The 16,369-nt window shown below is 35.0% G+C and overlaps 2 protein-coding genes across 3 annotated transcripts in view; one reads left to right on the forward strand and one right to left on the reverse strand.

Annotated features, from left to right (window-relative positions):
* Window positions 1–16,369, reverse strand: part of OLA1 (Obg like ATPase 1) — a 175,471-nt gene that overhangs the window by 95,522 nt on the left and 63,580 nt on the right. The window lies entirely within an intron of this gene.
* On the forward strand, window positions 6,301–6,881 carry LOC105724045 (small ribosomal subunit protein eS10). The gene has a single exon (XM_064372863.1). The coding sequence runs from the start codon at window positions 6,340–6,342 to the stop codon at window positions 6,835–6,837; it is 498 nt and encodes a 165-aa protein (XP_064228933.1). The 5' UTR covers window positions 6,301–6,339; the 3' UTR covers window positions 6,838–6,881.

Genomic DNA, 16,369 nt, shown 5'->3' on the forward strand with positions numbered 1-16,369 from the left:
AAAGACTTTTTGTTTTTTCTTCTTATGGTTTCCTCATAATACAAATATATGTTTAAATGAAAGTCATTTATGATGTACTAAATGCCAGTGAAATGCACATTTTAAATGGTTAATTTTAGATAATGTAAATTTTATCTCAATTTTTAAATTATGGGATTTATAGTATGTGTAGAGTATTATATACAACTACGGCATAAAAGACAGGGAGGGAATATGGGATTACATACTTGTAAGTTTTCTATATTACATGAAGCAATACAATATAAATTGTAAACTATAAAAAAAACTTAAGGGCATCTGTAAACAAACTGAAAAGTTAAGGATATATACTGTAATTGCTGGAGCAATCACTTTAAAAAAGTGAAATCTAGTTGGAACCCAAGATGAATATTCAAATAAAATCCTAAGAAATGTTCAAATAATCAAAAAAAAAAAAAATGTAGAGAAACAGTAACAAACCACAGAAGCAACAAATAAAACACAAAAAGATACAAATCCAAACCTATCAATTCTATTAGACAATGGAATAAACACTTTAAAAGGTGTTGACTATCAAAATTGATAACAAAATAGAACATAATCATATGCTCCGGATAAACATATGATTTTAATATAAAGACATGCTGGGCACAACGACTCACACTAGTAATCCCAACACTTTTGGGAGGCTGAGACAGAAGGATTGCTTGAGCCAAGAGTTCAAGATCAGTGTAGACGACATAGCAAGACCCCATTTTTACAAAAACTTAAGACTAAAAAATTAGCCAGGCATGGTAACATGAGCCTGTAGTCCTACTTACTCAAGAGGCTGAAGTGGGAGGATTGCTTGAGCCCAGAAGTTCGAGGCTGAAGTGAACCATGATTGTGGCACTGCACCCTATCTTGTGTAACAAACAGCACAAGATTCTGTCTCCAAACAAACAAACAGGGATAGGTTGAAAGTAAATGGATGGAAAACAGTAAGCATAAGATGGCTATAGTAACTGTATTAATATCAGATAAAATTGATTTCAAAATAAAAATAACTGCATATTTTTAAATGAGAAAAAAGTAAATTCATCCAAAAGGCATAATATTCACATAGGCATAATATACACATAATGTGTATGTGCCTAATGACAGCTTCAAAATACAGGAAGCCAAAATTAACAGAAGTAAATATGAAATGAACAATTCTACAATCAGAAATGGAAATCTTAACACCCTTCTCTTAACTAAATTGATGGAACTAGATTAAAAAATGAGTAAAACCACAGAAGATATGAACAATTCTATCAATCATCTTGAACAAAATATTTACAGAACATTACATTCAATAATAACAAAACACATTCGTTTCAACAGCACGTAGTTCATTTGGCCCAGAATACACACAGTCAAAAAACAGGTCTCAAATTTAAAAGGACTGAAATCCCTAATTATAGAAAAATTAAAGGCCAGGCGCGGTGGCTCACGCCTGTAATCCCAGCACTTTGGGAGGCCAAGGCGGGCAGATCACGAGGTCAAGAGATCGAGACCATCCTGGCCATGGTGAAACCCCATCTCTACTAAAAATACAAAAATTAGCCGGGCATGGTGGCACGCACCTGTGGTCCCAGCTATTTGGGAGGCTGAGGCAGAAGAATTGCTTGAACCCAGGAGGCAGAGGTTGCAGTGAACTGAGATTGTGCCACGACACTCCAGCCTGGAGACAGAGCAAGGCTCCGTCTCAAAAAAATTAAATTAAAAATCAATAACAGTAAGAATGGTAGAAAAGCTACAAATACTTGGAAATACACAAAACTTTTTAAGAATCCATGAACCAAAGAAGTCATAAGAGAAATAAGGAAATATTTTAAACTAAGGGATAATGTAAATAAAACCTATCAACATATGTGGGATACAGCTAAAGCAGTGCTTAGAGAGAAGTTTGTAACTTTAATTATATTAGAAAAGAAGCTCTAAAATTAATAATCTGAGTTCTAACCCTAAGAAATTAGAGAAAGAAAAAGTTAAATTAAAAACAAACAGGCATTTGATGGGCAGCAGGAGAGGAGAGCGGATTCCAGAGAGCCCTGAGCAGTCCCCATCCACCACTGCCTTCAGGGCCTCACACGGGAGGAGCCGCAGTTCGCGCAGCTGGCCCCACTCACCACCATTCTCACTCACCACCAACACAAACACCGGGGAGACCCAGTAGCTGCTGGCGCCCCCGCCCTCAGCACTGCCTACAGCCAGCCCAGCACCGGGAGCAGGGCCGAGGTGGTCTCATATAGTCCAGCAGGGACAAGAAGGTCATCACTAGGAAAGTTTGGGGAACAGTAGGACAGTTCAACGTAAGAAATGGATAATAACACCAAGTGAGATGTATTTTTACATCAGACTGCCAGAAAGAATAACCCCAAGAAACACCTTGGCAGTGGAGGAGCTGGAGAGATGTGGAGTTTGATATTGCTGAAGGAGGAAAGAATGTTGAGGCAGCCAGCCAACACTGTAGGCCCTGGTGGAGCTCCAGTTCAAGGCAGTAAATGTGCAGCAGATTGTACCTATTTAGCCCCTATCTACCTCCTAGGGGTCCTCCAGGCAACTGCCAGCAGAATTACTGTAATAATGAGAGTGGGGAAAAGAACCAGGGAAAAGAGTGCTCCTGAAAGCCAGACCCAACAGGCAGGGCCTAGTGCAAGGAAAAGTTCCCGCCTTCCTACATGTGGAGACCCCATATGTGGGCAGAAGTGCTGAAGGGTACCCACGACCAGGGTGCAAGAGAACAAGGCAGGCCAGTGAGGCAGAATAGGTATTGGGGATACAGACTACGATTCCGAAGGGACCCTCTGCCAAAGGTAGTCTAGAGAGGACAGAAATGAAAAGGATAAAGAAAAATCAAGGAGATGACACCCAAGGTCAGCAGCCACCTCAGCAACAGTGACACTACAACTTCAAGTACCAGTACAGACAACCTGAAAACTCTTGATATGGTTTGCCTGTTTCGTCTCCTTCAAATCTCATGTTGAAATGTAATCTCCAATGTTGGAGGTGAGGTCTGGTGAGACACGCTTGGGTCATGGGGGCAGATCCCTCATGAAAGGCTTGGTGCTGTCCTCAACCATAAGGAGTTCTTGCTCTGAGTTCAGTGTGATCTGGTTGTTTAAAAGAGAGTGGCAGCCGGGCACACTGGCTCACACCTGTAATCCCAGCACTTTGGTAGGTCTAGGCAGGCGGATCACGAGGTCAGAAGTTTGAGACCAGCCTAGCCAACATAGTGAAGCCCAGTCTCTACTAAAAATACAAAAAATTGGTTGGGCATGGTGGTGGGTGCCTGTAATCCCAGCTACTCCAGAGGCTGAGGCAGGAGAATTGCTTGAACCTGGGAGGCAGAGACTGCAGTGAGCCAAGATTGCGCCACTGCACTCCAGCCTGGGTGATAGAGTGAGACTCTATCTCAAAAAAAAAAAAAAAAAAAAAAAAAAGAGTGGCACTCTTCTCTTGCTCCATCTCACTTGTTCCCTCTCTCGCCATGTGATATGCTGCCTCCCCCTTTGCCCTCTGCCATGACTGTAAGCTCCTGAGGCCTCACCTGAAGCAGATGCTGGTGGCATGCTTCCTGTACAGCCTACAGAACCATGAACCAAAATAAACTTATTTTGTTTATAAATTACCCAGCTTCAGGTATTTATTTACAGCAGTGCAAAAAGTGGACTAACAACTCTAAATGACAAGATGGCAAAGTGGCAAAAAAAAAAAAAAAAAAAAGTCAGATCTACCAGCTGAGAAGCCTCCCAAGGCTTTCTACTATCATACTGTTCAGTCATCTAACAAGAAGAAATGAATATAAAATTCTAGAAATAAGAAATGAACAAAAGATCAGAGCTGAAGACCTTAAGTGCTTGCTTTCTATCCATTGATCAGATAACTAGAACTATTTTGCATTATCTATGCAGCATGAGATTTTTATTACTTTTACCTAAAGATGTTTCTTTGTTAATAACAAACATGGTTTTTTTAAGCCTGTTTTTTCTCAATCTGCCTTTAAAAAAAAGGTTTTTAAATTGTTTTATATTTGCTCAAGTTAAGATTTTAAGAACTTCATTTTAAAGCTGTGATAAAAGTTTACAACTTAATTTTTTTAGAAGTCAACAAATTGCAAGCACCTGTTAAAAAAGGTCTTAAATAATTTTTTAAACCCAAATAGCTAGAAAGAAGGAAATAATAAAAGATATGAGAACAAATTGGTGAAACAGGAAATGAACAAAGAAAAAAGAATTGATGAAACCAATAGTCCTTTAAAAAGCTCAATAAAATTGACAAGCTTCTAGACAGACGAATCAAGAAAGACAAAAATTACACTTCATTCTAACATCAGGAAGGAAAGAAGAGACATTATAGGTCCTAAGTCATTAAACATATAATGAGAATATTAATAACTTTATGCCCAATAAATTTGACAGCTTAAATGAAGTAATCAAAATGCTAGAAAGACACAAATTACCAAACTGAACTAAGAAGAAACAGAAAATATGAATAGTCCTACATCAGCTCAAGAAATTGAATTTGAAATAAAAACCTTCCCACAAAGAAAACTCCATGCCTAGATGGCTTTACTGGTAAATTTTATCAAGCATTTAGGGGAGAAATGGCATGAATCCTCCAAAAACTCTTTCAGGAAATCAAAGAGAAAATACTTTTCAAGTGATTTTACAAGGTTAATATTACCCTGGTATCAAATTCAGACAAAAATCACAAGAAAAGAAAACCACAGAAACAATAATCCCTCATTAACACAGATATAAAAATCCTTTAAAACATTTTCATTGAATCAAATCCAAAAGCACACAGGTTTATTTATAATGACAGAGTTAGTTTACCTTGGGAATAACAAAAGCTAATCATTCAAAAATCAGTCTATGTAATTCACCATATTAATAGAATGAAAAAGAAAAACCAGATCACTCCAATAGATAAATTCATTTGACAAAATTCAACACCTATTCAGGATAAAAACTCTCAGCAAACTAGGAATAACAGATAACTACTTTAACCTGACTAAGGACCTCTAAAAAAATCTGTTAATATCACTTATAATAGCAGAAAAATATTAAATACCTAGGGATAAATTTAACAAAATATGTATAAGATTTGTACTCTGTAACCTACCAAATACTGTTAAGAAGAGACCTAAATAAATTTAAAAATTTATCACCTTCATGGATTGGTAGTCTCCACTGACAGTTTCAATTTAAGGTAAAAAATCAATGAAATTCCAGCAAGCTTTTTTTTTTTTTCAGGTTCTTAAATTTATACAGAAATGCAAAGGAACTAGAAAAGCTAAAGTAGTCTTTAAAAATAAGAAAAGGGTCAGAAGACCTAGACTATCTAATTTTAAGACTGACTATAAAGCTATAGTAATCAAGACAGTATGGTATTGTCAAAACAAATAGATCAATGGAACAGAAGAATAGAGTGTAGAAACAGATCTGCACTTGACCTCCTAAAACAGTGAATTGATTTTTGACAAGGTGCCAAGTTAATTCATTGAGAGAAAAGATATTCAACAAATGATTCTGGAAAAATTATGCATCTGTATGGAAGAAAATTAATACCTTACTTCATGCCATATGCAAAATTAACTAGAAATGAATGATAGACTGGAATGTAAGAGCTAAAGTTATTTAATATTAAACTTTAACAAAAGAAAATATCTGTAACACTGGGCTGGGTAAAGATTTCTGAACCAGGACACAAAAAACACAAATATCAGAGAAAATCAACTGATAAAATGAACATCCTAATGAAAAATTCTGTTCTTTTAAAGACACAATAAAAAAAAAAAAGCCACAGATTAGGAGAAAATTTCATATAACATATACTTGACAGAGAACTTGTATCTGGAATATGTAAAGAACTCTTTCCACTCAAAATAAGACAAAAAAAAAAATTAAAAATTGACAAAAGATTTAAACAGATACTTTGCCAAAGAAGATATACAGTTTGGAAGTAAGCAAATGAAAAGATGGTCATTGCTAATTGACTGGAAAATAGAAAAGAAAGCCACAATGAAATATTCTCTATAATGCCTAAACCAGAAACAATTGACAATATCAAGTATTAGAAAGGATGTGGAGGAACTGGAACTCATATTGCTGGTGAGAAATCAAAATGTTATAGTCACTTTGGAAAACAGTATGGCAGTATCTTATAAAGCTAAACATACAGTTACCATACACTTCAGCAATCTCATTTCTAGATATTTACCCAAAAGAAATAGAAACATATATCCATATGAACATTTCTACACAAATAATTCATAATAATAAAAACTGCCCTTCCTTTCCAGCCCCAGCCCCGGACCCTACGGTCGCCGAGATGTTGATGCCTAAGAAGAACCGGATTGCCATTTATGAGCTCCTTTTTAAGGAGGGAGTCATGGTGGCCAAGAAGGATGTCCATATGCCTAAGCACCCGGAGCTGGCAGACAAGAACGTGCCCAACCTTCATGTAATGAAGGCCATGCAGTCTCTCAAGTCCCGAGGCTACGTGAAGGAACAGTTTGCCTGGAGACATTTCTACTGGTACCTTACCAATGAGGGTATCCAGTATCTCCGTGATTACCTCCATCTGCCCCCAGAGATCGTGCCTGCCACCCTACGCCGCAGCCGTCCAGAGACAGGCAGGCCTCGGCCTAAAGGTCTGGAAGGTGAGCGACCTGCAAGACTCACAAGAGGGGAAGCTGACAGAGATACCTACAGACGGAGTGCTGTACCACCTGGTGCCGACAAGAAAGCCGAGGCGGGGGCTGGGTCAGCAACCGAATTCCAGTTTAGAGGCGGATTTGGTCGTGGACGTGGTCAGCCACCTCAGTAAAATTGGAGAGGATTATTTTGCATTGAATAAACTTACAGCTAAAAATAAAATAAAATAAAATAAAATAAAATAAAATAAAATAAAATAAAATAAAATAAAAACTGGAAACAATTCAAATATCTACCAGTTAATGAATGGATATGCAAATTGTGATAATATTAAAGGGTACATAGCAATAAGAAAGTATTAATGTACACAATATGAATGAATACCAAAAACATTATGCTAGGTTTAAAAAAAGTCAAACAGAAAAAACTACATACTAAAAGATACTACATGGAATTCTAAATATAAAAATATAACAATAGAAAGCAGATCATGGGTACTTAAGGATAAGGGTTATGGGAGAGGATCAACTGCAAAAGGATACAAAGAAACATTTTAGGATGATGGAAACATTGTGTATTTTGACTATGACAGTGGATCTACCACTATGTACAATATACTTCATCAAACTGTACACTAAGAATATATGATTTTTGTTATATGTATATTTTACCTTAATAATGTCTGGAGAAAATACCATACAAACTTGATATATATATATTATGTTTGATAAGGTTTCATACTTGATTACTAAAGTTCAACATTATAGGCTGATATGAAATTAAGATTAAATGTTACCTATTTTGAAATCTTAACATGGGAGAGTAACAGTTTGTAATAATTTGCTTTTAAATGAATTTCAAAAATTATTTTGGTCTCAGGTTTCTGGAAATAAAAATGAAAGTCGATGTAATATAAACAAAAGTTGGAAAAGACATCAATTTAAAATACATGTCACAAATATGCATACTAAAAAACAATTTGAGGGGAAACAATTTGCTACAAGGGGATTAATTACTTTCTACTTCTAATGATTTGGGGACTTTCCTAGACTCATTCTCAATGACTGGGGCTTTGCTAAGCTCCTTCTCAGGTGCCCCTGTGGTTATGCAAGAAGGCTTTTGAAACAGTACTCTAGGATACTAAAAGCTAAATATTTCACCATGGTAAGGTCTTATACCTAGAGAGACAAAGAGCTTTTTATCACAAAAAGTGAGAGGTATGGGGGTGATTTAAAATAAAGAAAACAATGCATGTTTCTGCAAATACTTTATTTTCAAAAAGAACCATTTTATTTTAAATGCTAAACTCATCAATTCAAAATTTTGTTTTTGAAAGATTCTCTCAATAAAGCAATTCATTTCTGTGCTATTTAGTTTGCTGTATTTTTACAAGCACCAGACTGAGCAAACCATGATTGAGAGAAGCCATCTTATGCACATTGCTGTTGTCCCACATCATTCAGAACAAACCTTTTTAGATCGTTAACTACCACAGGAGTGCTGATTACACAGGCACCAGCAATTTCCTAACCAATGACCACCTGAACAATGATGTGTTCAGCTTCTCAGACCCTGCAGCCTTTCAAAGGTGAATCATTTCACAGTTTGGAACTAGATCTCCATAGCAACTTCCCTTTGAGGGTTTTAGAATCACCATCCAGTAATTCTATGATCATCAAGCTCAACCATTCCCAATGGTTCTTTTCACAGCAGATGGAAAAGGAAGCCTTGAAATTTTACAGTCTATTTCAAGCAATTCATCTGGCAGCCTATTAGAATTCAAAATATTTCGACCTTCAATCACAAAGCATGTTATCTGAAGCTGTGGTGATCTCAAGTCAAGACAAGCAGACGTTTTAGTCTAATCATCCATGATGAGAAGAGACTGACAAAAACTCTTAATTCAACCACCATCAAAATGCTTATTTTAACTGCATGAAAGTCTTTCAACAGGCAATGAAAACACACCATGTACCATTTTATCACAACCTTCTGTTCAAGGAAAATATGAATTCTGAATATTGACATGGATCTCTGTACTTCTTAGACTGCTTGGAACAAATATGTTTCTTAAAAGTTAGCATAAATCCAATTTAAGAGCACTATTATTCTCTGCTGCAAAAGCTAGAAATCTTAAGCAAACAGCAATGGACTTTTGACAAAGGCAGCCAGCTTAATAAAATCAAGTACATTTGGATTTCTTAAATTTTTTTCAGACACAACCTAAAATGATTAATAGAAAATTAACATCAACTCCTCAGAAAATTAGTATCAATTAAAAGGAAAGAATAGATCTCAAAAAACCTTAATTTACAAAAGTTATTGACTTTTCCCCAATTCAACTAATTCACTAGTGATTTGAAAATATACTAGCCCTATTTTTAAAACATTGGATTAAACTACATAAAAAAGCTGTACATTCCAAATTGCTACTAAACTACAGTTAATTCATCCAAGCTCTTTTTATACCTAAAGGTTCAATGCTATGTAATAATTTCATTAACATTCAGTATTTATTGTAGGTATTACCCAAATACAGGTATTTATTTCAGTGTTTATTAAGGATGTTTGGTGGCATATTATAAACCTAGGCAAAAGTTAAAGATACCTATTTTCTATTTATTAATTAAATCAAAACACAGATCTCCATGAAGAACTAAACTAACTTTACAAATAAACTAAATCAAAATAAACACTGGTAAAAGAAGACAATTTTAATTTATAAATCCACTCCTTCCACAAAGGAACACTATAAATAATCACCAGTTTCAAAGCCTCAGTGCTTTGGAAAAGTAAAATCTACATTTAATTAATTCATGAGCAAGAAAAAATATAGTAAACTTACTCTACTTCCTTAAGACAAACATACACTTGACATGATCAAATTGTTATTGCTTTCTGTATACATTGTGTCAGCTAACTTAAACTGTCTTTATATGGGCCTATGAACGAAGTACATTTCAAATCAAATATATAGTATATATGCTATTTTCTATCCGACATCTTTAACCTAAGCTTTATACTTGGTTTAAATGTCTAATCACAAAACGAGAAGATAGCAAAATTATTTTATCTTGTAAAACTCGTTCCAAAAAACTTGTACAAACTTGATAAACTCCTGGCTTCTGAAACTAAGTACAAATTTGCAAAGAAATAAGCAATTTAACAATTATTTCAATGAGACCAAAATTAAAACTTTGCTCCTAAACAGTATTATCTTATATTTTCAAAAGTTCCACTTCCACCAGAAAGGAAGGAGTATGGCAAGAAAGATGCCATATGTTATCCATCTTACTTGCCTTATTTTATATTGGTTTAGTTTATGTTCTGAGCTGTATAACTTATATTGAAACTGTATTAGATATTTTAAAAAGCAAATGTGAGCAAAGATTTTAACAAAATCAGAAAAAACTTGCTTAAAAATTCCTGAAGTGCAATTTTATGGTTACAGTTTGACAAACAGAGAAATGACTGGCTTTAGTACAATACATCAAAGTTTAAATAAATAGAAATGTCTCAAAATAGTTTCACATGAGTACTCAGTATAATAAACTGACTTTATTTTATTAAATATTCAAAACTTCATGTCCATATGTTAGATACTCAAATATGTATCTTTGTTAGCCTGAAGGTTTATTTATGGAAATCTTATTTTAACTTAGGAATACTTCTTTAAAAAAACTCTTCAATATCAACAGTTATGGAATCTATAAATATTTTTGCTGAATTATTTGAAAAACAGACAAAGGCTCATGTGAGATAAACATATAAAAATTGTAGACATAACTACTGGGTAACAATATCATAATAAATTCCCTAAAACTACATGCCCCTTACAAAGCAGACTGACTTACTGACTAAATCTGAGTTGTAAAGAATTTCATCATTTGTCTTAATTGTTCCATTGAGCTTTGAACTTTTTAAGGACAGATATAGTATGAATTTTACTAACCCAGACCTTAGGGTTTTACATCTGACATTGTAAGCACTTAACAAATGTTTCCTATCAATTATTAGACAGTAGTGATAGGTATAATTGAAACATTCCATGTTTCTGAAACATTCTGGACTGGTAACTTTTCACTTGCAAGTCGCATAATAAAAAAAATAGAAACAGAAACAGATTAATTTAATGAGCAAGCATAATAAAATAGACAAATATCTTGATAGAGCTTCATTTTTCACTTTTATCTTCTCCTTTCCTCACAAATTTATAAGAAATTTGCTTCTAGGTTATAAGCTAACATAAAACTACTGAGTCTAACAGCCTAGGGCAACCTTAAGTTTATTTTATAACATATAATCAAGCAACATACTGTAATTGAAGCACACTGAAAACAGCAGTTACTAGCTAATTAACATTAGCGGAAACATTTTTCTCAATGAAGGTTAAAAAATCTAAAGATTCCATAATAAAATATAGTTTGTTGTAAATATTAATGTGGAAAACTATTAATATTTTACGTTCAGTCTAACACTAAGACAATTATAAAACAAATGTATACATTTCTATTCTTATCAATAGCTTTTCTGCATTTTGACTACCAGATGCTGGGAACATGTAAGTAAAAGCAGACTACTCAGTTTTAAGTACAGCACCAGAAATCCAGCCACATAATCTGAGTACAAATTTGTTGTATATGTGTTAGTACTCTATTTCTTCAATCAATATAGCAAAAGTGTAGTTACCAAAGTACTTGACTTCTGACTGGGGCAGCAATCTAAAGGAAAGCACCTCTGGCAAATGTGTTATTCCTCGGATAAGACAGCAGGATGCAGTATAATGGCTAAAACCTTTTTTTCTAAAGACAGTCATGCTGCTTCAATGACATTCTAAGTCTCCACTGTCCTGTGGACACAAAACTTGAGGAGAACCCTTTGCTACTGGCCTTCCTAGCCCTAACAGAATATTCAAGTAAGAAAATACAAGTTACATTGGAATTTCTGCATACATCATTTGATCCTGGCAGTCTGGGAAAAGATATAAATCAAAAGTAGTAAAAGAATCTGTTTTCAGAAGTATCCATGATAAATGCCGAAGTTTTAAAAATAAACAAATACTAACTGCATGTTTGGAGGTTGCTTACTGGCACGTAACAAAAGCCCTTAAAAATGCACACAGTCTTTGACTCAGTACTTTTAGGAAATTATCATTTTAGTACTTTTAGGTATTTATCTCAAAGGAAAAAACTCAGGCAAGAGGACAGTGATACTTAGAAGGTATGTACAAGGAGGTTTGTAGCATCATTCACTCACTCATTCAACAAATACTGAAGAGCACCCACGTGCCTATGGTCATGATATTACATTCTAGTATGGCAAAAAAACAAAAACAAAACCAAAAAAACATGATTTGCTAATACTTAATCAGAGAAAATGATGGAAAAGGAGCATCTGGCAACACAGAGGTCACTGGTGACATAGGGCATTTTTAAATGCTCTTTTGGGAGCAAAACCTCACTGGAGTAGGTTTTAAAAAGAAACAGAATATGAAGAAGTGGAGGCGACCTCTTTTTAGCTTTGTTGTGAAGGAGAACAAAGAAATGAAACAGTAGCTGGGGAGATGAGGGAATGACAGCCAAGGGACTCTGTTGTGGTGGCATTTTTCTTTTATGTTCATTTTTTAAAGATGGGTGATATTACTGCATGTTTGCAAGCTCATGGGAACCAACTAGAGAGAAAATGTGAAACCTAACAGAGGGCACGATGGCAGGATCACAGTTCTATATGACAGAGGGAAGCAGATTTAACATGCAAGTGGATGGGGTTGGCCTTGGCAGGGACAACTCACTCGTTATGATCAGAGGGAAAAGTAGAGCATATGATACATGTGGATGTGAAGTGACAGAATCAGAAACAACAGGCCTCACTCAGCTTCAGGGCACTAGCATTTGCTGTTGCCTCTGTTTACAAATATTTACATGATTTGTTCCCTTACCTCCTTCAGTTATTTACTCATCTGTCAACTTCAAGGAGTCTCTCTCCTTGTCTTTAAAACTGCAAATTCCAACCCAACACTTACTAGAGGCTCCTTCCCTACTTTTTTTCTCCCCAATATTTATTGCCATCTAATATATAACAGACTTTACTTTTTAAACACCTTATTTATTGTCTGTCTCTCTCCTTTAGTATATAAGCATTCTGAGGGCACAGATTTTTGTTAAAAGGGGGAGATGATTCTTTTCTGACTGCTTCTGTTTTCTCAATAAAATAAGGAACTGAAAGAGGGAAGAAAGAGTTAAATATCTGAAGAACTAAAAATCTGAAATGACCTAAATATTCATCATTTAAGTAAACTGTGGTATGTTCCTATGACAGAATGCTACATAACCATTAAAAAGAGTAAGAGTGATCTATATGTATTATATGTAAAGACATGAAATTATTTTTTTTTAATTTAATTTCTGTGAGGTATAAAGAGTGTTGAGGAAGGTGCACACATCTGGCAGCAATGGGACACTTCATCTACAATACAAATGTATTACTGTGGTCATAATTATCACGAAGAAAATAATTTTTGTTTCTCCCAAATAAAAAAATCCCACTGTTTTCATTCCTCAATTCACCATGTTATCGACAACCTTCCCAAGCAGGTCTCTCCAGGGTAGGGCTATTTCTTTTTATCCTGTTTATAAGATGCCTTGCAATATGCAAGATGTTTTGAGTTTATTTGATGGTGACAACAAAACTGTCAGTTACTCCATCCCCAATTACCTTATCTAATTGTGGGAGTTAAACTAAAAGTTTTCCATAAATGCCAGAATCTCACTGTTAGTCAAAGAATTTAGTTCACTGACAAGTAGGTGTGTACTGTCTCAGCTAATAAAATGTTAAAGACAGTTTCACCCTTAAGTGGCTCCATACAATCTGTAAAAATGTCATTTTTTAAAAAGTCCAGCATCATCTCTATAATAAAATGGGACACTACTTCAGCAAAAAAAAACAAAAACAAAACAAACCAGTCAATCTTGGCTAATGTAACTACTGTATCTGCACACAACTTACTCCCAGAAAAATCACAACAAATGCAGTTCTGAGGGAGGAATTAGTTACAATGTGTTGGCATACCAAGACTCAAAGTTAGCAAAAACTAGACCACTGGCATCAGAATGAACTGGCCAATAGCAAAGTCAGACTTGATAATCCAGCCATCAGCTGTGCAATGATGAGCCAAACTGAGACCAGAAGAGTTCAGTCTCTCATGGGTTTCTTCAGATATTTCAGGAAGTATTCACTAGGGCAGAGAAACAGGTGGAAAACACAGCGTGCAAGATCCAGATTGGAGAAAAGATAACTCTAGCTGGAAAAATCTGAATCCACCACTTGACATTAATGGCCTTTATCTGTTCAGTACACCTAATAGCTACCTTATCCCTCTATTGAATACCATACTCCTCTGATAACTAGATTGTTCTCATTGATGTAGAACTAATGGTACTGTGATGTGTAAGAGGACAAAAACAAGCAAACAACGATTTTGATCTGGATGCTACCATTCACAAGTTAAAAAATGTTAAGCAAGTCAAAATCTAAGTCTCAGTTTCCTCATTTGTAAAACGTAGATAATGGTAGTATTTTCCTCTTATGATTAAATTAGACGATTCACGTAGGAGGCCTTGCAGAGTCCTGACCTCAAGTAGAACTCAATAAAGGGTACTGAATACCTCTTCTTCTCATTAATACTATCAGAAATGTTCACTTCTCCAAAGATAGGAATTTAGCTTTGATTTCCAAATCAAGATGACCAATAGGAAAAATGGAGCTTTGGGGCTGGGACACAGGTATATTCTTTGATCTCATTTCTTCTTCTCTTTCTCAACCAGTGGCCTATATACTCTGTGCAACTAAAGAAGAAAATTCCAGCCTGATTCCATGCCGGCTGCTCAGCTGTCCATAGGTTGAAAGTGTTTAATAAAAATTCAAGTAACCAAAGTTGGTCTGATGAACATGAAGATTGACATCCATCTGATTAAAGTTAGCATTTAAAAATGAGTGTTTCCTCCTCTGCTTTGAGAGGGACCTAAGTTTCTTTTGCTTCCAAAAAAAATATGGAAAGGAAAGAATAGTAACTTCACAGTGGAGAAACCTGACAAACATTACCTTAACCAAGCAAGGAGAATTATTAATGGCACGTAGTTATCATGTACTCCAGGATATGATGTGAAGTGTATCTTACCTTTATAATATTCTTTCCAAAAACCCACAACCCCCAGTCTAATCATGAGGAAGGTATCAGATAAGCCCAATGTAAGGAATGGTCTACAAAATATCTGAAGAGTCAAGTATGTCAAGGTTATGAAAAATAATATACCAATGTCGGTTCCTTAGTTTTGACAAATGTACCACAGTAAAATGATAACATAAGAGGGAACTGAAACTGAGTGAGGGGTATATGAGACCTCTATGTATTATCTGTGAAACTTCTCTGTAAATCTAACACTTTAAAAATAAAACATTTATTTCAACAAAATGGGCAAGATCATCAGACTATATTAAACCAAGAAAAGCAAGTCTATGCATCATATGCATAATATGTTCTGAAGTTGTTTGAAAAATAGCTTTTTTAAAATTATAAAGTAATATGTACTTATATAATATATCAAGAAAATACAAGTATATTAGCTAGGATAAATAAGGCTATGAAAGTAAAAAGATTCCAAAATACTGTGGCTTAACAAACAGAAAAGTTTATTTTTCTTTAATTTCAATCTTAACATAAATAGTCTAGCTTAGTGGAGCAGCTCTGATCTTCCTAGTCATTCCGGATTCAGGTACTTTCCAAGTCATGTCTCTGCTATTCCCTAAGGCACTGTCATCATCTGAATGGTCTGAGTACTTCCAATTAAAACAGTATAAAAGGAAAAGAGCAATTGCTAGGAAAGGCACAATGTCTTGAGATTCAGGCCAAAAAGTATCACATACCAATTCCTTTCACAACCCATTGCAGAAAACACAAACACACATTCTCAAGGTAAAGTGGGAAAAGTAGTTAAAAAAAAATGTAGTAAAGATTAGCAGCCGTGTGCCAAGAAGAAGGAGAGCATGGATTATGGTTAACAACTAGTAATCACCATTAAAATAGGTAGGCAAAAGAAGAAATCATTTAGAAATCTATAAATAAACATTGTCAACATCTGAATACTTATTTTTTGAGACTTTTTTCCTATGAGACTTTTTTTTGGTTAAAGAAACCAGAATGCTTCTATGTATAACCTACTTTTTCACTTCTAGTGTCACAGACAGCTTTTTACTTTAATACGACCTGCATAGTATTCCACTGCACTGAATGAACATGCTGTATCTAATTTCCTCTCATCTGTATTTTACCTATCTTTCAAGCATTTCTTTAAAACCTACCTCATCCAGGAAGGCTTTTGCTACGTTGAGTTTATTAATTATACTGATGCTGACATCATTAATTCCCAATGATAGTCTGAAATGCATAATTTAAATACGAATATAAATCTGAGAATTTCAAACATATAAGCCTTATATATTCAACCTATATATTAATCACTAAGGAAGAAAGAATATTTTTCGCATTTTCCTTAGGTAATACCTACAGTACTTAATAAAGAATTAGGCAAACAAACTGATCTTTTAAAGTATTTTTCAGGCCAGGCACGGTGGCTCACGCTTGTAATCCCAGCAGTTTGGGAGGCTGAGGCAGGTGGATCACCTGAGGTCAGGAGTTCAAGATCAGC

The sequence above is a fragment of the Aotus nancymaae genome, unplaced genomic scaffold, assembly GCF_030222135.1.
Source record: "Aotus nancymaae isolate 86718 unplaced genomic scaffold, 86718_ANA_hifiasm-v0.15.2.pri h1tg000008l, whole genome shotgun sequence".
Lineage (NCBI taxonomy): Eukaryota > Metazoa > Chordata > Mammalia > Primates > Aotidae > Aotus > Aotus nancymaae.